This window comes from Hemicordylus capensis, chromosome 1 (genome assembly GCF_027244095.1).
Source record: "Hemicordylus capensis ecotype Gifberg chromosome 1, rHemCap1.1.pri, whole genome shotgun sequence".
NCBI lineage: Eukaryota > Metazoa > Chordata > Lepidosauria > Squamata > Cordylidae > Hemicordylus > Hemicordylus capensis.
The window spans coordinates 393,624,279-393,651,116 of NC_069657.1; the positions used below are offsets into that span (position 1 = coordinate 393,624,279).

Genomic DNA, 26,838 nt, shown 5'->3' on the forward strand with positions numbered 1-26,838 from the left:
CCTAAGGCACTTTGTAATGTTAGGGGCTGGCAATGAGAGCTGAATCATTGATTTATAAGTAGAATAATGAAAAGTCTCAACATTCCACTGAAAATGCCTTAGCAGCCCAGCAAGGACAAGCCAGAGCACCAGCTTCTGCTTTTTAAAGGTGTGAAGCACAAGACGCTCTAATGAAATATATAGCTGGCTCTTATTCCCCCTGTATTTATCTGTGGATTCCTGTTCTTCTTGGCTCAATGCCATTCTTGGAAGTGACCTTGCAGGCTGGCACTCGGGCAGATGCAGATGATGCTCTGCCCTAGGCTTGTTCAAGTCTCACAGCAACAACCTCTCTTGTGTCTCTCTCATCTGTTCGCTGGCTGTGTGGGTGATTGTAAATAGTATCTAAAACGTGACGTTTTCTCATTCTTGCTGCAAGTCAGTAATCACGTTAATCTAATGGCAGTGCATACGCCCAGTGTGCATTATGCTCCCACTTCTTACATTGTAGTTGAGAGAGGTGGAATATTTAAGAGAATGCCTTCTTTGTCACGAACCCCACCATCCACTGAGATCATCTGGAGAGGTCCATCTACAGTTGCCACCAGCTCGTCTGGTGGCCACTCAGGGATGGGCCTTCTCCGCTGCTGCCCCAAGGATTTGGAATGTGCTCCCCAGTGAAATAAGAGCCTCCCCATCTCTGACAGCTTTTTTAAAGTCTTTAAAGACACATCTGTTCACCCAGGCTTTTTTAAATTAATGTTTTAATGGTCTTGATGCTGTTTTAAAATATTCTTTTAAAATTTTTAAATTGTTGTCATGTTTTAAACTTTTCATTTTTGTTTTAACTGATGTTTTACTTTCTGTTCTTATTTTGTTGTAAACTGCCCAGAAACGTAAGTTTGGGGTGGTATAAAAATATGTTAATAATAATAAAATATATGCCATGGAACGTATACTCACTCTCTCTCCCACACAAATCCCTCCTGTACTCCCCTCCCCAGCTGTAACCATTGCAAATGCTTATCAAGTTTTGTGCAGGTCAGAGAGCTCTTGTCATTGGTTACTAAAGGGAGCAGCACTGAAAGACCTGTTGTGCCCTGAGAGGAAAGCAAGAAAGGAAACACCCAGGCTAAGGAGCTCAGCTCCTGAAAAGACCATCAGTGGCTTAAATCTTTTGTGACATGTTAACTTTTAAAATCAAATACTTTTATAACAGTCACAGACCAGTACATCATGATTCATACACACAGAAGCCCAACAGAGTAAACCATAAACATCCATATATTTAATTCTCGTAGACGTGCCTGTGGGGATGCGTCCCAGCAGCAACCCAGATGAAGCGCCGGATTGGCTGCGAGGCGGGAGCCGTTGGGATTGGCTGGGCGGAGGCGGCTCGCAACACGAGCTGAGATGCAGCCGCGGGGGGAAATGGCGTCGGCTCCAGCCGCACATTAGCTCCCGCCACACTCTGTCGCTGTGAGGAGGCGGCGGCGGCTGCTGCCAGCCTAGCCCAGCCACGGTTGCGACTGTTGCGTCCGCAGCCTGGGCTGGGAGTAGGCGGGAGGCAGAACAGACTGGCCCTGGCGGGATGCCAGGGGTGAAAGAAATGGACAGTAACGGTGGTGGCGGGACCTTTTTTGGCTGCCCGCCACTTGGAGTGGCCAGGGGCAGCTCAGCCACTGTGAGAAAGCGGTGGCGGCCGGCTGCGGTTGCGACCGCCGCAGCCCGGGCTGGGAGGAGGCGGGAAGCGCTGCTGGCAGAGTGAGTGGGCAACATGCGGTAACAGCAGTGGCGGGGCTCTTTTTGGCTGCCCGCCGCCTGGTGTGGCTCCGTGGTGGGGAGGAACGGAAACAGGGAGCACAAGAGAGCGTGGGGCTGGAGGGAGGGGGAGAGAGGAGAGACCTGGGCAGGAGGGGGAAACAGCCGGTAGTGGTGTGCACCGGACCGCGGAGCTGGGGTGGGGGGTTCCATTAAGGGCGGGGGGGGGTTACTTACCCCTCCCGCCCTTTGCTGCTTTGGCGCCGTAAATATTGCAAGAAATCCGGGCGGCAGGATCCCTCGCCGCCCGCTTCTATTACTAATTATGGCTCTGCTCCTCCTCATTTTAAAAATCGGGGGGCGGCAGGGTGCTTCCCTGCCGCCCCCTCGAAGCCCCCTGCTGCCGCTGAAGCCCACTTAAATCTCGCCCGGACCGGAGGAGAAACCGCGCTCGGGCGGGCGGCAGCGAGACGTCCGTCCGCCCGCCCGCTCCCTGCCTTGTCGAGTGCGAAGTGCAGGGAGCCTTCTGTGCACGCGCGAAGAAGGAAGTAGGAAGCCTTCTTCGCGCGTGCGCAGAAGGCTCCCTGCACTTCGCACTCGGCAAGGCAGGGAGCGGGCGGGTGGGCGGATGTCTCGCTGCCGCCCGCCCGAGCGCGGTTTCTCCTCCGGTCCGGGCGAGATTTAAGTGGGCTTCAGCGGCAGCAGGGGGCTTCAAGGGGGCGGCAGGGAAGCACCCTGCCGCCCCCCGATTTTTAAAATGAGGAGGAGTAGAGCCATAATTAGTAATAGAAGCGGGCGGCGAGGGATCCTGCCGCCCGGATTTCTTGCAATATTTACGGCGCCAAAGCAGCAAAGGGCGGGAGGGGTAAGTAAAGCCCCCCCCCCGCCCTTAATGGAACCTCCCACCCTAACCCTCCTGAACCAAAACCACCCCTTTTCCAGACGGGTTCGGAGGCCAGTAGAATGGCCTCCGAACCGATCCATGCACACCCCTAACAGCCGGACTGAAAGCGCACAGATGCTCTGTGGGGGTCCACTAGTTGTAATATAATATTAAGTTAAACCTCAAAACAGAACAGCTAAATTCAATTCATAATAAGCTCCTGGTGAATCTTGCTGGCTACCAAACAAAACTTAGCCACATTATATTATTTTTAATATTGTAAACTGCCCTGGGTGCCTCCATCAAGGCACAAAGGTGGTGTATAGATGCAACAAATAACTAATCATTAGGGTTGCGAACAGTTGTGTTTTAGCTTTGGTTAGCATTCACCAGTGTTTAGGATAAGTGCCAGTGTAAGACTTATTTCTGTTGAAAACTATGAACAATTTGTGCCAGGCAGAGGCGAGACCGAACGCCATGGCTCACTGCTAATTCCGTAACCATGGTTAAGGAACTAGGGATGAATCGTGTGCATTGGTCAAATCAAAAAGTTGAGCAGCTCTCTTTTATCTTAGATAAAGGTAATAAATATGTGAATAACGAAAGCTTATTTACCTAATTATCAGATCTATGCCTGTTGGGCTTCTCTTGGCTAGATGCAGTTTCAGGAAATGATTTTAAATGTATGGGTTAAAATAAGTAGCTATAATGTGCTCCTACCCCTCTAAAGCCACATACAGGTGGCATAGCTTTAATTAAAGAGGGGACAAATGTCCCTGGACCTGCCAGATGGGCGACAGCGGACTCTTTGCTCTCTTCCCCGCTCCCCTCCCCTCCCCACATCACTGGCATGCTGCTGGCTCCTGACTGGAGGATTCTTCTTGGATTGGGCCTGACAGGTTCAATGTCACAGAGCATTAGCCAGCCTGTCAGGAGGAGGGAAGGATGCCGCTTTATGTGGCTGCGACCATGGGGACTGTGTGATATGAGCTACATATGAGTGAGAGAAAGGGAATGCTGGAACTGTTTTTTATTTTCACCATCATCTTACTTATGACTGATAGTGAACAAATTAGTTATAATTAACTATAACTAATTGTCCCTGTGGGGAAGCTGTTAACACAAGCAAGGTTCTCCTTGAATAAAATCAGTGGTTCTTGCAGGGAGATGGAAAAATACTGTGTCACAAGAGAGCAAGTTCATCTGATAAGAATACCACAAAGTTTTTGACATTTCTGTCACCATCAAAGTTGATTGTATTTCTGTGTTGGATTGGTATATGGATTTTTGTTTTGGCTTTGACAAAACTCCAACTTTTAATCATATTCAAGATTATATTATCTAATTAAAATCTATAGTGATGAATCACTTCTTTGGTATTCTAGTGATTATGCCATTTACTTTTGATAAATATTTACTTTTATTAAAAATGACCACAGTCATGAGTTTGCAGTCAAGGACATTTCTGCACTTGCATGTTTCTTTGGACGATCTATTTTATCCCACAACAGGGGAAGACCTATCAGAAAAGTCAGAGTACTCATTCATGCTTATTGGACGTTTGTCCTCTGTTAAAAATGTGCAAACAAAATTGTAGTAGTAGCTTCTCCACATGAAAAAGGAAACGTGGCAAAGAAATCGGGACATTTTCCAGAATACATATTATGGCAGGACTACACAAATCCAGGGGCTGCACACTCTGCATGTCCCCTTCCTAATCATGTGGGCAGGGACAGTATCGTACAAATTGGCCCACTGTGGAGCCTAAGCCGGGGTTGCAAAACGTCAGCCCTCCAGCTGGTTTTGGACTATAGTTCCCATCATCCCCAGCCACAATGGCCTATAATCAGACATTATGGGGGGTCATAGTCCCATATCTGCAGGAGAATAAAAGTTGTGCACTCCTTGAAAAAGCAGTAGTCCTATAAAATCAACATTTTTGCACCCTTTTGTAGATCAGTACTGGTACCTGTGATATTTAAATTTCATTTAGAACCCAGCCACATGCTGTGCGTCTCATTCATGCACTAGCAGAACCATACAGTGGAAATGTCTGTTGGTGTGTTAGCATGGGGTGCACAATCTTGGTAATTTTAAAATAGCATGGCATCTAGAAATCCACAGCTTGATCTTTTTTTCTCTCTCTCTTCACCGCCCCCTTCAATCTGTTCTTTGTTTTTACAGGTTATACATAAACACTTCTACTTGAAGAGGGTAGAAATCATGGCTCAGTGTGAGGAGTGGATAGCAGATATACAGCAGTATAGCAGTGATAAACGGGTAGGCAGGACTATGTCTCATCACGCTGCAGCTCTAAAGGTGGGTCCTCAAATGTGATTGATTGTTCATGACTGTCTTTTTTATTTATTTATTTATTTTTAATTTAAAAAAAACTTACTGAATACCTGAATACAAACTTTTATTAGAGTGAATGGTGAAAGGACGTTACAGGTAAAATATTTCATTCTAAAAACTCTCTCTACCTTTTTCCTTCCTCCCCTGTGCAGTATGCCTGTTGTGCTTAGAATACACTGTGGTACATTAAAGTGCATCCATTCACTGTTTCTTTTTTGTAAAGCCGTTTTTGCTTACATGTAACTTTGCAGTTCCAGGCTATTTGGATAAATGGAAAGTTCAGCTCTGTCCAGCCAGAACTAGATGTTACAACCAATATGTTCCCGAAGCTGAAAGCAGTCGCTCTGCATCTCCTCCTCTCCTCCAGTAACAGTTGTTAATGAAGTAGGTGTGGTTTGATGTCATCACATGGTGAATTTCCCTGTCCCCACAAAAAGTACCTGGCACAGATGGATGGGGATGAGGAACCTCACAATGTGATGCTTGATCACACGTTTTGCCTTGAAAGAGAGAGGAGACACAGATGTAAGGCCTGCCATTTTCAGTGGCATCGGGACAGATCCAGTGGTGGGGGGAGGTGCAAGTGTGCAGTTGCACCCCCTGTGAATTTGTGTTGTGTCTCATCGAGATCCTTAGTAGCTAAGAGCTAAAAAGGGGTTAACTTTCCTCCTGCCATCTCCCAGCCTTATTGGTTCTCCTGGAGTCTTGTGCTCCTCCCCCGCTCGGCACTTATATGTAATTGCAGAGCCGAGGGGCTGGTTGTTGGGCTTGTTGTTTTCCTCCGAGAAGGAAAGTAAAACATTTTTTTAAAACCAACTCTTAGCTGTTTGTTTTGTGTGTGATTCGTTCCCCTTGCTTAAGCCACCATGGGTTTTTTTCCTCTCTCTCTTCCCCACCCCCACCCCATGAACCGTGAGTGTGTATATATACATAGGAGAGAGAAGTCCCACCCCATGTGTGTGTGAGTGAGTTTTAACCTTTTAAAAAAAAAAAAATCATTCTCAAAGTATGCCAAAACTGTTCTTGTACAAACTTGAAAGAAAAACCCTCCCCATCCCAACAGTATTTATTTATTTATTTTATTAAATTTTTCTTATATACCGCCTCCTCCAAAGACTCTAAGTCAGGCATCCCCAAACTGCGGCCCTCCAGATGTTGCTGAACTACAACTCCCAGCATCCCTAGACACAATTTTTTGTGGCTGGGTAGGCTGGAAGTTGTAGTTCAGCAACATCTGGAGGGCCGCAGTTTGGGGGTGCCTGCTCTAAGTGGTGAACAACAGTACCAATAACTATTTATTTATTTAAGGGCGAACGCCTGGCGAAACAGGTGGGTCTTAAGAAGGGCCTTAGAAGCAGCCAGGGAGGGGGCTTAACAAATCTGAGGGGAAGAGTGTTCCAAAGAAGAGGGGTGGCCTCAGAGAAGGCCCTCCTATGGGCCTAGGCACCATTCACTACACCAGCGCCTGGGACACTAAGGAGGGCCAGCTTAGAAGACCTCACAGGTCTCTCAGGCCAGCTGAGAAGACCTCAACCAGTCAAGAGGTGATCCCAGAGATATGCAGGTGCTAAGCACATAAGGGTTTTGTAGTGAGAAAATTAATCAGTACAAAAGTATTCAAAGCTTTAAAAAGAATGGGGGCAGGGGTGCTCTAACAAAATGGGTCTGTTTTTGTTCCTGAAGATACTAGACTTATAGCTCTAATGTGGTCTCTGTGTATGGGTTTCTTTCTCTCCCCCACCCCACCTGTACTTAAAAAATATTTATATGCTGCTTTTTTAGCAACAGAGTTCTCAAAATTGCTTAAATAGCAAAATATGAGGAAATGGTTCTCTCTCAACATATTTCCCCTTATAATAATTCCTATTTTATTCTGCTTTGTGGTTATAACAATAGTTCATATATAAATAACTTACATATTTCCCCTAACCCACCAAAAGTCTATTTTTATACATTTGCTTAAAAATAAGGTTTCGCAAATCAAATCACAAGAAACTCGTTTTAAAAACTCCCTTGCCCATGAAATAATTGGTTATCTATAAATTCTAATAAATTGGGGTAACTCCATATATGACATTCTGCTTTCCTGTTCAAAATCAAATTGGTGGCTTTTCTTTCTGTAGTGTATAGACACACACTATACACTGTAGTATAGAGACATACACTATAGTTGCATATGATTTTTGCTTAAATGAAGTAGTTAATAAAAGAGATCAAACTTGATTGTGTGCTGCTGTGATAGGTGTAAAAAGTCTATTTGAATTTGCTTGAGTTTACATGCTTAGGATTGGAGTGCATGTGGCTAAAAGTTAACATAAATTCAACATATACACATATTTTATTATGACACACATCCTGTTCTTCCTCCAAATAGTTCAGGGTAGTGTAAATGTCCTTCCTCCCCACTTTTGTCCTCACAACAATCCTGTGAGGCAAGTTTGGAGGAGAGAGAGTGTCTCAGCTAAAGTCCAGTTCCATGACTGAATGGGGAACGCAAGTCCCCCAATCCTAGTCTTAACAATCTAATCATTATACCACACTGGTTCTCAACTGTGTGCATACTGATTGGAGGAGAAATCTGATGCAGGAGAAAAAGATGCATTTTTAGAGTGAAGCAAACTAGTGGGGTGGAGGAAGATGGATACCTTTAAGAGAGCATGAAAGGATTTAATTATCAAAATGTGGGGAGGCTGTGGGCCCAAGCCCTGGATCTTTTAAGTACCTAGCAACACCTCTCTAAGGGAGGGAGGAACAGGGGCAGGATTGTCCATTCAAAATCTGGCATTGGCAGATATGTTCAGAATTTCTTCTAAAAATAAAAAACCAATCTTTCCCTGAGTGTGTTTTGGTGTGGAAAAAATAGTGAATTCAGCTAATTTAAGAGGTGGGGCCAGTGGGGGGGTGGGAAAGAAAAGGAATGAGAGAAAGAGCAGAGAGGAGGAGGAAGACAGAAGGTGATCTGAGGTGGCCACAAGGCAACAGAAGGTGGCACAAGACTATGTGTTGCTCTCCAGAGGTGCATCACAATCTAATCTGACCCACCACCAGATTTGAGATTGACACCCCCTGGCATAATGCATTTGCAAGAGAAATAAAATCCAAGCCCCAATATTTTTATATATGGGGGGATCTTTTATGGCGGGCGGCGGGGGGAGAATTCCTGTTGGACCTCCTGTAATTTCTTGCTGGATCTGCCGCTGAGTGGCATCCTTGTGGAACATGTGGTTCTACCATCAGTGTAGGTTTGGTTATATTTTTTTGTTTGCCCCATTAATGTTAGTAGAACTGTAAACCCTACTAAAGGAAATATTGTAACATTTGCAAGTGTCTCCCTTATAGCCTTGTGTGAACTTGGCATATCAGTGAAACATTCGAGAGCAATGGTCTAAGGGAGGAGAACTGGTCTTGTGGTAGCAAGCATGAACTGTCCCCTTTGCTAAGCAGGGTCCACCCTGGTTTGTGTTTGAATGGGAGACTACATATGTGAGCACTGTAAGATACTCTCCTTAGGGGATGGGGCCAAACTGGCAAGAGCATCTTCATGCTTGCATGCAGAAGGTTCCAAGTTCCCTTCCTGGTGTCTCCAAGATAGGGCTGAGAGAGACTCCTGCCTGCAACCTTGGAGAAGGCGCTGCCAGTCAGGGTAGACAATACTGAGCTAGATGGACCTATGGTCTGACTCCGTAGAAGGCAGTTTCCTATGCTCCTAGAATCTTACAGATTTTGACAGAACAACAAGCCAGCGCATGCATGTCACTTTCACTGCAGAATGGACTTGCATATATGAATCAGCTGCTACAGATCAAACCAGAGACAACTGCCAAATCACCTAAAATGGCATACTTTTCAATGTAATTCCGCTGCAGTGATGAAAAGCCACATACCGCACATGCATGTGTGAAGCGACCCATAATGGAAGAGGTGATCCATTAAGCTTGATGCATCCAAATGGCTTTATAGCTTAATAAATTCATCTAAAAGCCTGAGTTGTTGTAGGGAGGTTGCACACAGTATAGCCATCTTCCAGCAATCCACCCACATTGGGTGGGTTGCCATTTACTTGGGTTTCTAGGCTATAAAGTCCCGTGCCGAAGTATCACATTATGACCCATCTCAAATGGCTGCAAAAGATCATCTCTTTCCTCACTCTGATTTTATGTATACACAGCGTCACACAGCTCAGCTGCGGGAAGAGCTTCAGAAACTCCCCTGCCCTGAAGGCCTGGACCCAGATGCAGATGATTCAGTGGAGAAATGCAGTGCCATGACAAGTGCTGAAGACACTCAGTTGCACGAGCAAGTCAAACCAAGCAGCAGTAAAGACCTCCCAAGTGAATTCAAATTATGAGCTGCGTTGACATGGACTTGATAGACACACAAGGCTTTGAAGCACAAGCCAAATATGTCAATATTTGTATCTAAGAAGCTAATTATGTAATAGGTAATGAAATTGAAACTATACTATGCCCTTCAGGATATACAGTTTAATTCAAGATGATCTTTTATTTACCTGTACAAGAGTGTAAACTTTTTTGTGCTTTTATTTTCCAATTGTGAGAACCACTGATTGGTATGTTAAAAAGTTATGTATACAAGAATGGATAAATCACTGATATATAAGGGAAGCTACCTTAGGAAAGAATGTTTACTGAATGTTTATTATTATTTTTTACTTGTAGAGTGAGGGCGGTTGTAACAAAGAATATATATTGGTCATTCTTACAGCTACTATTTAAAGTCAGACAGTTTTCACTGAATTTGATAGATTTTACGTTTGGCCATATCTCCATTCTCGCATTTGATTTCTAAAGAGAAACTCCTGTAAACTTCAATAAAGGTCAAATGGACATGCTCCCTCTTATGATTTACTGGTACCTTTTTTAAATAATCTGCCATAAATTCATTATAGCTGGAGACTTGCACTTGTATGACTGAATTTATTACAGTCAACATATTTAATTTTATGCTTACTAATTCTAAAATGCGGATGAAATAAATGCACATGGTTTTACCTCAGCCAAAATGTGGACTGCTGAATTCATCTTTATTAGCTCTTTGTTAACAGCTGGATGACTCAGAAACAGGAGGAGCAACGTTTCTTAAATGGAAGGTCTTGACCCCAATTAATTCATTGATTATTTTAAAGTAATAATTTTCTAGCACTTTTCTCATGACTAACACAAAATAATAGTTAAACTGTGGTATATTTATTTTGATTTTTAGTTGTTGGTGACAAAATACTGAATGCAATAGAACTGAAGAAAAAGTTGGAAGATCGCTTGCTTGATTTTAAGGCTGCTTCTAACTCGATGTTTCTCAGTTTCAGTTCAAGAAAAGGAACAGTTTGAAAAAGAGCAGTCTCCTCCCCAAAAGTATTCCATTTTGATGGCACTTCCATACAGCTGCTACTGAAGTGATGGGATCTGTTCTGCATCTCTCCCAATATCAGCTGGCTTCAGTAGCAATGCCTCCTTTGCCCTGTGTGATCAGTGTCCTGCTTCTGAAAGATTTAGACATATAAATCTTTCTACATATAGTTGAACAAGTGGCTCTCAGCGTGTCTGTAGCAGGAGCTCAATTTCTATAGTACTTGAAGAGCTGGGCAGGGATTTATATTTGGAAATCGAAACCCACAAAAATCTGCTGGCAGTTTTTTAAAGTAACTCTCCCATTCTATTGGGTATTGTAGGGATAAGTACTCCTTCCTGGGATATCTATGACAATGATACACTTTTTTGTTGTGGTTTGCAAAATTTAGCAGTCAAGGAGTGGCAATTGTGGTGGTAGTAATAGCAGCAGCAGCAAAGAGACTTGCATCCTCCCTCTTACATCATATGCATGATACAGTGGATGATACCCCCATCTTCAAACAAGTCCCCCTCCACTGCTATTCAAGTGCGTTTCTCTCCCAGTGATGGAGGGTATCCCTTTAAATGGGTTGTAACGCCTACTTGCTCCATGAGATAGGATCTCATGATCTTTAGCTTTCCCTTGTTGCCTCGAAGCAGCTCTTCACAGTTTTGATCCTGAGCAGATCTTGGCAAAAGAGCTCCAGCTTCTTCAGCATTTTTTCCTCTTCTTAGATATTCTTTTCTTAATTTTTTCTTGTTGCTCAACCACTCTACCTTCCTCCCAAGTGTTCCTCCTGTGGGTTTTTTCCATATCCAGGACCTCCTCACATGGAAACCTAGTGTCCAGAGATGGTGTGTTTCCTCTACCTAGGATACCAGCCAACACGGACACCAACTTAGTGCCCGCACTGCCACCCAGGCAGAGCTCTCCCATTTGCCAATCAGCCATCAAGACTCACTCATCTGACTCAAACCCTGACTCCAGAACAGACACCCCCCCCACACAATAAGGAAGAGGGAGAGTGGTCTTCTGATAAAAACGGGTGATGCAAGCCCTCCCCCACAAGATGTTTAAGCATGAGACCTTTGACATTCTTTTGGCTGAGGCATGTAAAACTTGCAAACTAATCCTGAAACCATAGGCACAGGCGTGGAAACCCCTGCATCAGAAATGTTCCCCACATCTTTGTCATGAGCTAAGCCTGTGTTATCCTTTCCATCCTTGTTCAAGGAGGTCATACGGGAGGAATGGTAAAACCCCACATCCTCTAAGGGGCTTGGCACGCTTCCTAAAAGATTTTATGGCTTACCTAAAGATATGCAGACCCAACTGGCCATCTGGTGGATGTGCCTGTGACTTCTCTGGTCTCGGGTGCAGTCCTGGCTAAGGAGGGAGAAGAGCGCCTCAGGCCTTCTGAGGATAGTAAGAGTGATTATTTACTGGGAATGTCTCACGAGGCCTCAGCCTATACTCTCAAGTCATTAGCCGCCACCTTCATTGTTGCCAGGGTTTCTACTGTATGGGCCAAAGAGCTACTAAATCAAGCCTCTCCAGGTCAGCCTAAACTTAAACAAGGCTTATCCAATATTGCCAAGGCGGCTGCCTTCATGGCCGATGCCAGCCTGGATGGGATGCAATTCTCTGCACAGGCCATCGCAGCAGATGTGTTAGTGCACAGGGGGCTCTGGCTTAAGTCCTAGAATGTGGAGCTTAAATCTAAAACCAATCTGGCAGTGTCTACCTTTCATGGGATCATTTGGGGCATCCCTAGACCCAGTGCTAGTAGAAATCAAAGACAAGAAAAGGGTGATGCGCTCATCTCAGGGAGAGGAAGGGCAGATACAATATTTCAGGCGTTCCTTTCGACCTAACACCTTTTTTTTTTGGTTTGATTGGCTCATATAACCATTCACAAGACAGCAAACCTACCTGCCCAGCTTGGTGACAGCGGGGCACTAGGCACTGTCAGCCCAACAGACTGAGCCAATCAAACCATTCATTTAACAACCAACCATTCCCCAGGAACTTCATCAGGAGGCAGACCTAGCAATGACGCCGTACCACCTCAAGTGGGGGGCAGACTATTGAAGTTCCTCCCACAATGGTGCCTATCCACACAGGACGATTTGGTCCTCAAGACTATTCACAGAAGCTATACACTAGATTTTCAATCCACACCACTGGAATACTTCAGGACCACACACTCTTCCAGGAACCTGGAGAAACACACACTAATGCCTCAGGGCATCCAGCACCTGCTTCAGATCCAAGTGACAGAATCAGTCCCACCGACAGACTCATGGCTGGATGTTTACTCGATTTTTATTCTTGGTCCCAAAGAAAGATGGTTCTTGGAGGGCAGTGTTAGATCTGAAGCACCTCAACAAATTGATAAGCACAAGTTCTGGACATAAACACTTCACTCCATAGTCCAGGCCATCCAGAAGGGAGACTTCCTCACCTCCATGGATTTCCAAGATGCCTGTCTACACATACCATCTTCCCGTCCCGTCGCAGATATCCAAGGTTCTCCTACATGGGCAAGCACTACCAATATCAGGCTCTGCCTGTTGGCTTTTCATCAGCACCCAAAGTGTTTACCAAGCTGATGATAGCACTGGTGGCTCACATGCACCTACAGGATCTATACATTTATCCGTCTTGAGACAATCTCCTGGTTAGATCATACTCCCTCAAGCAAGCCTAGGACATTCGACTAGTCCTTCACATCCTCCCTGAACCTATCGCAATCTATAGAACACCTGGGAGTCACCATCCAAAAACTGCCGGGCTCCATAACTCTAACGCCAGAAAGGAAAACCAAGATGCACACCCTGGTTCATCTGATTCAGTCACACCCAATGGCAGACCACATGATCCTAGCACAACTGCAGGGCAGCATGATCTCTTGCTTCGATGTTGTCCCTTGGACCAGATGGTGCTCTAGTTGGTCCTACTACCTTATCAGGATGACATCCTAGCCACCAACCACATACAGATACAATTGCCACCATCCCTACGATGGCCACTGAGCTGATGGACATCCTCGGCACTGGATAAGGGCACTCACCTCAAGGTACCTCTTTCCATTGCAACCAGGACATCACACTTCCTTCATTTTGCCGTGAACCAGTACATCCTAAAGAGGTACTTTGGCACAAGCTGGACATCAGACAGGCATTAAAAATCTACCTCTGATGAACAAAGGAGTTTCAACGCACTAACTCATTGTTTGTGTCATTCCAGTCAGCCTCACTGGGAACCAAGCCATCCAAGGCTACCTTGAAAAATTGGATTAAAGTGTGCATCACCATTGCATATGAAGCACTCAAACTGACTCCACCACTCAGGTTCACCACACATTCCATCAGAAATGCGGTTACCTCAGCAGCTTTTTCAGCAAATACACCAATCATGGGCATTTGCAAGGCCACCACATGGATGTCGGCTTCACCATTTGTGAAACACTACAAGCTCTCCTTGCATCAATCAGCCTGGGCAGCATTCAGGTGCACAGTGCTTCAGCAAGTGGTCTGTCTAAATTGCCCTTTTACCTATCCTCTGTCTAACATCACTTCCCTCCCCACTTTGGTATGTCCCCTTTAAAGGGATATCCTCCATCACTGAGAGAGAAAGGAACATTGGTAGTCTTACCATGAAGGTTCTTCCTTCCTAATAAATGGAGGGTATCTGGCCCACCCGTGATGGTGGGTTTCCATTGACTATGCTAACCAGGCTTGATTCGATTTTTACCTGTTCTCTCCTGAACTGTTTTCCATCGTTATGTGTGCATTATCCTTACTAACCATTCTCTTGTTCTACCTCATATTTGTTGAACTGCTTGGCTAATGTTTTTATATGGATACTTTTCCACCATGTTGCATACTATTTTAGGTCATTCTCTCTGATTTTACACGCACGTATGTGTTCATTCCTGGATCTGGAGCTTTTCCTCTGGTTGCATTATCGCAAAACAGTCTTGAAACTGGGAAACGGATGAAACCTTCAAAAAGCTCAAAAAGTCTAAACTAATGGTGAAATCATTTGCTGTGCTCACTACCCAATCGGGTTACACACCTAAACAAAAGCATTCTTACACTACCACTGCCTCCTGTAGCAAATATAAACCTCAGATCAAAAGCCAGGACAAACATGAGCATAGGAAGTCCAGCAGAAACTCATTCAGGTCTTACCAACTAAGAGGGATATACTACCTCCTGCTCAAAACAGAGCAAGGTTTCAAAACAAAATATTTGATTCCTTTAGGCCACTTTCCCCAATGCCACCAGTCTAGATTCCACTATTAGTGAACTATTTTCCAAGATGGGAACAAATTACAAGTGGGTTCTCTCTCTAGACTAAACAGGGTACGCAATAGAATTCCACTCACATCCTCACTTCCTGGGGATAAAGTACACAGCTTCAACCCCACCCTGTTGGAATAAATTACATCACTCTTGGAAAAAGATTCAATAGAGATTGTTCAAACTGCTTGCCAGATGAGTGGTTTCTATTCCAGATATTTTTAAGTGCCAAAAAAGGATTGGCTTCTGACAGCTCAGTCCAAGGAGAAGCTAGAACAAGACCTTCAGGTATTGGAACTGTTGGAGGATCTGGGCATCAGTGTCAACCACAAGAAATCAAGTGATTCCTACAAAGACTATCCTCTTCATCAGTGCCATTCTAGATGCAGAGAAACAGTGTTTCTGCCAGAGGAATGTATTTACAATTAAAGCATCATGTTGTTCAGGCCATGCTGGCTTCCTGGGATTGAAAGCCTTCAGGCCCCTGTTAGCAGAGAAAGTGGTCCAACTCGTGATGGACAGCACCACGGCCATCACTTACGTGAACAATCAGGGAGGCATGATGTCTTACCCCTTGTACAGCCTGACTTTGAAAATTTGGGACTGGTGCATACTGTACAAGGTTCACCCCATTGCAATCCACATCAAGAATGTGGACAATGTGGAAGCCGGTACCTTAAGCAGAATGGCACATCATTCTGATTCCCATGGGTGGAGCCTGTCCATGAAATACCTTCAACCTATCTTGGACTCATGACGAATTCCCGAGGTGGATTTCTTTGCTTCAAATGAAAACGTGGCGTGTGCTCACTTCTTATCCCAAGCAGGTTCAGGCTCAGGATTGAGCCCCAGAATAAGAATTACTCTAGTCTTGACTACCATTGTGACTGATTCCATGTAATCACCTCTTGCTAGGAGGTGATAAATGCACAAGGACTGAGGGCCCTTACCAAGGCCTGGGAACCGTTGAGTTTGAGACAATGCTGAAGCTACTGCAGATGTGTGAGGGAACACTCCTGTCCTTCAAACCACTGCTGTGCACAATGTAGCTTTGTATTCTAAGTTCATCTAAGAAGGCAGAGTCCTAAACAAAATTTTGTCACATTACCATATGCACAGGGATACTCCGATAGACGTAAGCTACCAGTGGACTAAATTCTTATGATCAAAATTGGGCAGGAGGAGTATCCAGCCAAGCGGCAAGCCCTACCCTGAGCCATTTTTGGAAGGGTGGTATAGAAATCAAATAAATAACTAAATAAATAAATATCAAATATCCACATTCCCAAGAAATGGTTATGTGTCAGCAAATGTTGAGGGAGGAGAGGGAAGCGACTGTGTGCTAGACCCAATCTGAGTAGGATGGTGGTGACCAACCCACTACCATAACACTAGAACCACAAGTCATCGCATGAAATTGCCAGGAAATTTAGGACCAACAAACGGAAGTACTTTTTCACACAACACCTAATCAGCTTGTGGAATTCTCTGCCACAAGGTGTGGTGACAGCCAACAACCTGGATGGCTTTAAGAGGGGTATGAATAACTTCATGGAGGAGAGGTCTATCAATGGCTACTAGTCGGCGGGCTATAGGCCACCTCCAGCCTCAAAGGCAGGATGCCTCTGAGTACCAGTTACAGGAGAGTAACAGCAGGAGAGAGGGCATGCCCTCAACTCCTGCCTGTAGGCTTCCAGCAGCATCTGGTGAGCCACTGTGTGAAACAGGATGCTGGACTGGATGGGCCCTGGCCCTGATCCAGCAGGGCTGTTCTTATGTCCTTAACCCACTTTATGTACTCGGGACCATAACGAGAGTGAAAGAAAAGCACATCCCATGCCATCCTACCTAGATCGGGTCTAGCACACAATCCCGTCCCCCTCTTCCTACCACAGTTTTAGCACACACACACACACACACACACACGGGGCTTGAAGTTCAGCTAAATGTTGCTCCTACCTTGATTTTGACCATGAGAACGAGCCCACTAGTTTGCTATGTAGGGGTTTCTTGAAAAACTTGTGCTTGCATGCATAATTGAAATAGAGAATTATTTCTGTATCCATTTTTCCAGAAAGAAAGCCTTCTAGCACTACTTGATGATAGTGCTGATAGGATAAGTGTGGTTGCTTAATGGTATTGTAGCAATATGCAAAAGTTGGTTCCTTTCAAAGATAACCAAACTAATTTGTAAATGTTCTGTGTCGGGTTTCAAACTCTCCCTCTTTTAGGACTACAGCTCACATACTGCCACAATGGGGGCCTTCACTGCAGCCAAAATGTGATAGTGTGCGTTTCGAATGCAGATAGCAATTGTGCAGGAATTTTCATGACATAATTAGAAATTGGGATAAAGGATACTTGCCAAGCAATTTAATTAGGTTCCTATAGGAAGTGCTTTGCTAAACAGTCATGGCTTTATGGATGCTGGCACAGTGAAAGGAATGAGGGGAAACTGAGCTCAATGGTTTTCACTGACATCCAGCAAGTTGCTGAGAGATGGGGTTTCTCCTACAGAAAAGCATGGGCCCAAGGGCTACAAAGAGAAGTCGGGGTGGCAAGCAGAGGTCCTAGACCATTTCTGTTTTGGGTCGGCTTTGTTGAGATGCTGACAGTGCAATCCTCTCTCAAACACATTTTTGAATGCTCTTATCCCACTGAGCAGTTATGTGCATATTTCCTTGTGTTGATTGGTCACAGGAAGGCTCTCATGGAAAGACAAATTCCTCAGATCTGGGCTTCATCAGCGAAGCAAAAAAGTGACAATATGCATTTGAAATGCACATAGCAATTGTCTAGGAATATTCATGACATAATTAGAAATTCAGATGAAGGATACTTGCCAAGCAGTTTCATAAAGCTGGGCTTGATACGTGAAGTCCCAGGTCAAGGGCAGTCAGTGCAATTCCTGAAATTCCACTTTCCTGCCACAAAACTCACTGAACAGGGAACAACTGATCAGGGTTACTGTGAAAGCAACAGGGGTCTTGGGACTACCATAATGCACCAACCATCCTCAACTCCTGAACTTTTCTGAACTTGTAGAACTGGAAAAGCTACAGAAGAGGGCAACCAAGATGATCAGGGGCCTAGAGCACCTTTCTTATGAGGCAAGACTACAACACCTGGGGCTTTTTAGTTTACAAAAAAGACTGCAGGGAGACATGATAGAGGTCTATAAAATCATGCATGGTGTGGAGAAAGTGGAGAGAGAGAAATTCTTTTCCCTCTCACATAACACTAGAACCAGGGGTCACTCCATGAAATTGATTGCCAGGAGGTCTAGGACCAACAAACGGAAGTACTTTTTCACACAATGTGTGATCCACTTGTGGAACTCTCTGCCACAGGATGTGGTGACAGCCAACAACCTGGATGGCTTTAAGAGGGGTTTGGATGACTTCATAAAGGAGAGGTCTGTCAATGGCTACCAGTCGGAGGGCTGTGGGCCACTTCCAGCCTCAAAGGCAGGATGCCTCTGAGTACCAGTTGCAGGGGAGTAACAGCAGGAGAGAGGGCACGCCCTCAACTCCTGCCTGTGGCTTCCAGCGGCATTTGGTGGGCCACTGTGCAAAACAGGGTGTTGGACTAGATGGGCCTTGGGCCTGATCCAGCAGGGCTGTTCTTATGTTCTTATGACACTCCTTCACCCTGCATGGCCAGCAGCATCATTCAAGAGTAGATCTCTTAACCTCAGACTCCTTGATTACAAAGTCGACAAGATGGATTGTTTCCACTACAAATTAATCATATCTGGTATGGAAGAAGGGATCTGGTTTGGATGACGCGATTAATTTATCATACAGTTCTAAGTTTATGATCATTTGCAGCATTCTTAATTTATTCCCATTCTCTCATTATAGCTTTTTCTTCTTGATCTTCTTTCCTGAAGCTTTAATGTGCAGGTTCTTTTTTCCCTCTCGTGGTTTTTCTCTTTAAAGGCTTATAGCTACAGTTAGCATCAAAGCTGCAGTGACATGTCATCTCCTCAGGACATCAGCATAGGCTGGGAGAAAAATCCATAAACACCTTTTCCACAGAAACAAGGCTCATTCTCACCTCACTTTATAGTACCAAAAACTGGTCAATAGACTCAGGTCAAAGAAAGCTTCCCATTTCTGTTTCCAGCTAAACTTCTGACAGGAAAAGAAAATTTTATCAGCCAAAATAACCATTCATTAAGTTTGGTAAATGTATTAAAAAATGGCGCTGTTCTGTTTTTAGTCATCCATCTTCTGAGAGGAGACAGGTTAGAGTTGTATTTTGCAATTAAGCAACCCTCAAGACACAGTGACACAGTTGCTCTTCAGAGTAGGGTGTGCCAAACCCATTTCGTAGTACACAGGGTGAAGAAAACTAATGTGTCCTTGAGATGCCTTTGCAGCTGTGTCTAATGTGCTCCAGTAATTCTTTCCCCCACTATGTGTAGTCTTTCCACTAGGCACAGAGATGTATTGGACCAGTTCAGACAATCATCCACAAGCACAAGAAATCAGGATAGGGATGCGCTGAGTCAATGTGCAACATCCCAATGCACTGTTTAAATCTCCTTTAATCACATGAGGAATTTAATCACGTTCATCAACTGCCCCTCTACATGCATTCCAAATGCCTCTTTGAACAAGGTTTGGGGGCACACATAGAGGGGTGGTTCAAATTAACACACACACCCTCATCCTATTAAAGGACACACCAACTGTACATCTTTCAATGACATCAGATGCTGATGGACGATTGTCTGAATAGATTATTGCCATATTAGCATGTCTCTGTACTCCATATGTTACATAAACCATGAAATCCAGATTGGGCAGTGCAGAAAATTGTTTACCTATTTAATGAAGCATAAATTCAAAGCCATCAATGAAGGCATAGTATTGAAAATAAACCTTTCACATTGGATGTATTTTGTTTTTTAAAAGAACCCTTTTAACATTTAAGCTTCCTTTCATACTAATGGCACAACTCTAAGTTATAGAATAGTCCAGAAGGCTAGTTTTGAAATATGTAATTCCTTAAAGGTCCTATTCACCTTTTATTATTTCATTTATCTTTCTAAACCTCAATCTATTTCTGTCTTTTAAAAGAGAAAATAAACAGAAGGAGCAAGATTTCTATACTTTGAGTAAATTGAAAGGGACAAAATCCTTTGTGTTCTTAGCCCATGCTTTTATCATAAATTATATTAACTAGATTTATATTCCAGTCCTCCAGGGTCTGAAATAATTGTCATGTTATGGTAGCAGTCAAGGACATGAACATTGTGATGGCAATAAAACTTATTACTTTAATCAGTATTTATGTAAATAAATGAGGTTTTCCTTTGTTTTATTCATTTTCATTAGTTACAGCATTTTAAAGAGATTTCCATAAATGCTGTGTTTATCCCCAAGATTAATGTAGTTTGGAATGTCATCTTTTAAAAACATTTAGTTAAACAGTTATTTAAAAATAAACCGCATATTAACAATTATGAGCACAACAATGTCCTAAACTTTTTACCAGTGAGTTTTATTAACATTCTAAAATTCTATAAGAAAGAAATTCCCCCTCCACACGCCACTTTTCTTAGTTTTATAAACTTCTTATAACTCCCTCTACTTTGCTTAATTTTATAAACCTCTTTCAAACTCCCCTTAGACGCCTCTAGGGATGTGCACGAACCAGTTTGGAGGTCCTTTTCTGAACCTCCAAACTGGTTCAGCAGTCCAGTGGTTCGGCAGCAGGGGAGTTACTTTTATGGATCCGAGAGAATGTTCTCCCCCCGCCCCACCATGTTCCCCCACCAGTACTGTGCCTAAAATCGCTGTCAGATCAGAAGTGGCCGGGCCCGTGCGCATTTGCAATCTTGGCTTGCAATCTCCTTGCAGCTTGGTTGGCTTGTTATCATACAAATCAAGTTTGTTTGATCGCAAGCCAATTGGAAGCCAGTGCCAAAACCAGTCAGCAAGGGGAAAACACACCTCCAAAATGGCACTCAGAACATTCAAGCACCATTTGGGAGGTGTGGTTTTCCTTTGCTGACTGGTATTGGCATTTGCTGCTGATTGGCCTGTAATCTCCCTGCTTCTTGGTTAGCTTGTTATCACGCTAATCAACTTGCAAACTACTGATCAATGGCATTCCAGCTGTTTTGACATGGCTGCCTGCACCCGCCCCAGCTACTGCACATATGCTCAGTTGGATTATTTAATGTCTTTTCCCTGAGCTTCTTTAGGTGATCTAAAAGTCAGAGATCTAAAACCAGAATACAGCAATTTGCAATAACACATTTACATTTACCATAATAGCAAAGCGCTCAATATAATTGTTTCCTCTCTATCACAATGTTCTTTTCTGGAAGTGTGTTAATCAGCAAAACCAGGGAATTTAGCTTTATTTCTGCTGCTTTAAATTAATTTTAAACAACTTAGTGTATTTTATGTTTTAATATATATTATTATTTGTCAGCCAACTTGCGCTCTCTCGAAAAGGACAGGTGGGATTAGAATCATTCAATAAATATAAAGTCTGTCCTAAACATCAAATGATTAAGTAAGTTAGTAAGAGTGAACCAGTGGGACACTGTTATCGCTGGGTATAAACTCTATAGAAAGGACAGGGAGGAGCGCCTTGGAGGAGGGGTAGCACTGTATGTTAAAGAAGGGATAGAATCTAACAAGCTAGAAAACCTAGGTGGACTGGAGTCCTCCACAGAAACCCTGTGGGTGACTATACAAGGCTGGAAAGGGAACGTGCTACTGGGGATGTGCTATCGCCCTCCGGATCATAATGCCGACAGTGACTGGGAGTTGCAGGAGGAAATCAGGGAGGCGTCAAGGAGAGGCAGGGCTGTAATTATGGGTGATTTCAATTACCCACACATAGACTGGGTAAATTCACATTCAAGTCAGGACAAAGAGGTCAGATTTCTAGAAACGCTAAATGACTGTGCCCTAGAACAGTTGGTCATGGAACCAACCAGGGAGAAGGCAACCTTGGATCTAATTCTGAGTGACACCCAGGACCTGGTGCGTGATGTCAGTGTCATCAACCCTTTAGGGAACAGTGACCACAGTGCCATCAATTTCAACATACATGTAGGGAGAGAATCACCAAGGATGTCTAACACAGACATTTTGAATTTCAGAAGAGGAAACTTCTCCAAAATGAGGAGTATGGTGAAAAGAAAGCTGAGGGGGAAAATCAGGAGAGTCACTTTGCTCCAGAGTGCATGGAATTTACTCAAAACCACAATACTAGAAGCCCAGTTAGATTGTATACCCAAAAGGAGGAAAGGTACCACTAAGTCCAGGAAGATGCCAGCATGGCTAACGGGTACCATCAAGGAAACAATAAAAGGGAAGAAGATTTACTTCCGAAATTGGAAGGCCTGTCCAAACGAGAACAGAAAGGAACACGAACTCTGGCAAAAGAAATGCAAGGTGACAATAAGGGAGGCAAAAAGAGAGTTTGAGGAACATTTAGCCAAAAGTATCAAGGGGAATAACAAAAACTTCTTTAAGTATATCAGAAGCAGGAAACCTGCCAGGGAGGCAGTTGGACCATTAGACAATGATGGAGTGAAAGGGATTATTAAGGAGGATATGGAGGTTGCAGAGAAGCTGAATGAGTTATTTGCATCTGTCTTCATGGCAGAGGATACTGAGCATATACCTGTTCCTAAACCAGGCTTTTTAGGGATGGAGGCTAGAGAGCTGAGTCAGATACAAGTGACAGGGGATGATGTTCTAAACTGTCTAGAAAAACAGAAAGCTAACAAATCACCAGGGCCGGATGGCATCCATCCAAGAGTCCTCAAAGAACTCAAATGTGAAATTGCCAACCTCCTTGCTAAAATATTTAACTTATCCCTGAAATCGGGCTCTGTACCAGAGGACTGGAGAGTAGCAAATGTAACACTGATTTTCAAGAAGGGATCCAGGGGCGATCCAGGAAATTACAGGCAGGTTAGCCTAACGTCCGTTCCAGGCAAATTGATGGAAAGCATCCTCAAGGATAAAATTGTAAAGCACCTAGAAGAACAGGCCATGCTGGGAGTGAGCCAGCATGGCTTCCGCAAAGGTAAATCTTGCCTCACCAACCTTTTGGACTTCTTTGAGAGTGTCAACGATTGTGTGGATCAAGGTGATCCAGTTGACATAGTCTACCTGGACTTCCAAAAAGCTTTTGACAAAGTTCCTCATCAAAGACTCCTGAGGAAACTTAGCAATCCACACATGTACTTGTACCCTTATCCCATAACTGCTAACTGGTTGAAAGACAGGAAACAGAGGGTAGGTATCAATGGAGAGTTTTCACAATGGAAGGAAGTAAGAAGTGGGGTCCCCCAGGGATCTGTACTGGGACCGGTGCTTTTTAATTTATTCATAAATGATCTAGAAGCAGGGGTAAGCAGCGACGTGGCCAAATTTGCAGATGATACCAAACTCTTCCGGGTAGTGAAATCCAAAACGGATTGTGAGCAGCTCCAAAAGGATCTCTCCAAACTGGGGGAGTGGGCGACAAAATGGCAAATGCGGTTCAATGTTAGCAAGTGTAAAGTGATGCACATTCGGACGAAAAACACTGACTTCAAGTATACTCTGATGGGATCGGAGCTGTTGGTGACAGACCAGGAGAGGGATCTTGGGGTTGTGGTGGACAGCACGGTGAAAGTGTCGACTCAATGTGCGGCAGCTGTGAAAAAGGCAAATTCCATGCTAGGGATCATTAGAAAGGGGATTGAAAATAAAACGGCTAACATTATAATGCCCTTATACAAAACTATGGTGCGATCACACTTGGAGTACTGCATACAATTCTGGTCACCACATCTTAAAAAGGACATTGTTGAACTGGAGAAGGTACAGAAGAGGGCAACCAAGATGATCAGGGGCCTAGAGCACCTTTCTTATGAGGCAAGACTACAACACCTGGGGTTTTTTAGTTTACAAAAAAGACGACTGTGGGGAGACATGATAGAGGTCTATAAAATCATGCATGGTGTGGAGAAAGTGGAGAGAGAGAAATTCTTTTCCCTCTCACACAACACTAGAACCAGGGGTCACTCCATGAAATTGATTGCCAGGAGGTCTAGGACCAACAAACAAGAGTACTTTTTCAACAACGCGTGATCCACTTGTGGAACTCTCTGCCACAGGATGCGGTGACAGCCAACAACCTGGATGGCTTTAAGAGGGGTGGGATGACTTCATGGAGGAGAGGTCTATCAATGGCTACTAGTCGGAGGGCTGTGGGCCACCTCCAGCCTCAAAGGCAGGATGCCTCTGAGTACCAGTTGCAGGGGAGTAATGGCAGGTGAGAGGGCACGCCCTCAGCTCCTGTCTGTGGCTTTCAGCGGCATCTGGTGGGCCACTGTGCAAAACAGGGTGCTGGACTAGATGGGCTTTGGGCCTGATCCAGCAGGGCTGTTCTTATGTTCTTAAGTATACATTATTTTTAGTATGCAATAATTATACATCCCACACCTAACTGATTGGATAAAAATAGCCCCTTGCAATAAAGGGATGTGCTGGAAGGGATTGTAAATTGCCTTATACCGAGTCAGACTATGGGTCCATCTAGTTCAGTATTGTCTACACTGACTGGCAATGGCTCTCCAAGGTTTCAGGCAGCATTCTTTTCCAGTCTTACCTGGAGACCCTGGGGAAGGAAACTGGGACCTTCTGCATGCACAAAGCTCTACCCATTGAGCTTGGGCCCCATTCCCAAACTTCCCAACAGGCACACACTCTAAATGTCCCCTTCCTAATCATGTGAGCAGAACAGTACCATCCAAATCAACTGACTGTTGAGACCCCAAGCAAAGCAGACAAGGGGAGTAAGAAAAGCAGAAAGCTCCATGCTCACTCATCCAGCTGTCTTCCTCCTCTTGAGTTCACAAATGTTATTCTACCTGCAAGTAACAAATACTGCATTAATTCTCTGTCAACACATTCAACTGCTCACCTGCTTGAGCAAGAGAGAGCCATGGGACCAGATTCTACATGTGCTGCTGATATGGATGCCAGTCCCCACGATGAGTATAATGTTAAGACCAGCTCACGACTGGTTACTTTTCAAATTAGAATTATGAGCGCTTATAATGGTTTAAGACATTCGTTTAGGATCAAACTAGGTACATGGATCTCCTGCTCTCTTTTTTCAAAGCTTTAAATTATCTGCCGATTGCAGGATGAGAACTGATTGGATCAGGCCTGCAGTGCTGGGAGAGAAGTTTTTAACCTTTCTTCCTGTGTCATTTCCCTGATTTAAAATGATGGCCCCTGCCCAAGATGCTAATAGCCTCCCTGGAAAAAGACAGGTACAATGCAGGTACTTTTTCGACCCCAGCAGGGTTAATGGTAATCAGGAAAATAGCATAACAAGTTATGAACCACCACCACCCATCCAATTTGACCTTCCCTACAACTGCTTTTAAGCTTTGAAACGGTTGTTAGCTCTGATCACAGATCTTCTGCATCACATTGACGTTGGCCCTCCGACCTGTGGAGCTAGGCTGTTTCTTCCACCAGGATAACCTGACCTTGAAGAAGTAATATTGTTCTCTTTGTGTGAGAAGACACAGCTCTCCTGTTGCTTTACAAGGCGGTGGGGGTCGGGGGAGGAAGCTACCTCGCCAATAAGTTTGACTTTACCTCCCAGCTTCCAAACTGATACATTTCCCTAAGGTCTTGTAGACATGATGTGCTGCATTCTAGCTCACAAAACAATCAGCACTAAACACGGCAAAGGGGAGCTCTTCCTTCCAAATAGAGCATGTCTCTCTGCTTTGCAGCCACTGCAGACTCGCTTGACAGAAGCTGCTTCTACATTAAAGCAGGTAAATATGCCCAATCCCAGGACAGTGTGGATACTGCTTTGCAGTTCAGTCATAGTTGGAATATGCAAAAATGTTGTTTCTTACGAACAATGATTTTCATAGACATTATTATTTGAATTGTCACCAATCAGGCTGGAAGCCAGCACATGAGTAGATGTGATAAGAATAGCTCTAGAATATGAATTGTTACCCATATTTCCCGCAGTGAGATGGCCCAGGAGTACAGTGCCTCTGGCTTTCTTTGAAGGAGAGGGCTTCTGGTGTCTTGATCATATTTGGTTTATTGACAAATATACAGGTTGAGCATTGGATGGAATTGAAATCAGAGCATTCCTGCAAGCAGCAACTGGTTCCATCAGATCCCCAGAAAGAAAACCCTGCACCTAAGGTGCTCTTCTCAGTTTTTCCATTCCAGCCTCTCTAGAACTGATTGTGTTTCTCCCTGCCTCAAGCTGCATGAAATGGCTGTTTAATTTCATTGTCCCACACACAGAGCTGGGATTGGGGGGGAAGGTCACTCTGCAGTTTCAGATCAATTCCTCCCATCAAGTGGGTAAGTGCCATTTCACCAGGCTGCTGTGACTTCTCATAGGAAGCTGCCCTCTAACTCCGTTTTGTCAGCACACTGACTTTTAGCAGATCTCCGGGGTATCAGACAGGGGTCCTACCCGGAGTTGCTGAAGACTGGACTTGTATGCAAAGCAGATTGGGGAAATAACCTGCCTAGGGAGCAAGAGGTTGCCAGTTTGAATCCCCGCTGGTATGTTTCCCAGACTATGGGAAACACCTATATTGGGCAGCAGCGATATAGGAAGATGCTGAAAGGCATCATTACATACTGTGTGGCAGATAGCAATGGTAAATCCCTCCTGTATTCTGCCAAAGAAAATCACATGGCTCTGTGGTCACCAAGAGTCAACACTGACTCGATGGCACAACTTTACCTTTACCACTGAGCTATAGCCTCATCTCCCATCAGTGTATTAACTGATCAAAGAGGCACCTTTTAAAGTGGCAACTCGCTTACATTTAGCAGGGGGAGAGCAACTGGCCCTATCCAGCCCCAGCACAGCATCTCTCCAGTGGCTGCTGGTGGTTTCTACCTTATGTTTCATTATAGACTGTGAGCCTTTTGGGGACAGGGATCCATCTTATTAATATATTAGTTTTCTCTATGTAAACTGCTTTGGGAACTTTTTTAAAAAAGTGGTATATAAATATTTGTTCAGAGCTGTTAATGTTCCAGTTCTGAGTAATCTACTGGACTCTGGAACTATTAGCATATTGTCAAGCAAAGAGGTCCAAGTAACCATCACCTAATCTGCAACAGTATAGACCATGATCTTAGCCCTTGAATTTGCTAAAATTCAGGGGCAGAC

At 44.2% G+C, this 26,838-nt stretch overlaps 2 protein-coding genes across 7 annotated transcripts in view; both read left to right on the forward strand.

Moving 5' to 3' along the window:
- The window catches only part of BIRC6 (baculoviral IAP repeat containing 6), a 311,771-nt gene extending 301,935 nt beyond the window's left edge, over window positions 1-9,836 (forward strand). For all 6 annotated transcript variants that reach the window (XM_053303734.1, XM_053303742.1, XM_053303763.1 and 3 more), the window contains exons 73-74: window positions 4,808-4,942; window positions 9,147-9,836. In XM_053303734.1, coding sequence (XP_053159709.1) covers window positions 4,808-4,942; window positions 9,147-9,326 — 315 coding nt within the window. In that variant the 3' untranslated portion in view covers window positions 9,327-9,836. The remainder of the gene's footprint in view (window positions 1-4,807; window positions 4,943-9,146) is intronic.
- Window positions 9,837-25,363: 15,527 nt separating this feature from the next.
- Window positions 25,364-26,838, forward strand: part of TTC27 (tetratricopeptide repeat domain 27) — a 172,485-nt gene continuing 171,010 nt past the window's right edge. Inside the window, exon 1 of the mRNA XM_053303790.1 lies at window positions 25,364-25,459. Coding sequence (XP_053159765.1) covers window positions 25,396-25,459 — 64 coding nt within the window. The 5' untranslated portion in view covers window positions 25,364-25,395. The remainder of the gene's footprint in view (window positions 25,460-26,838) is intronic.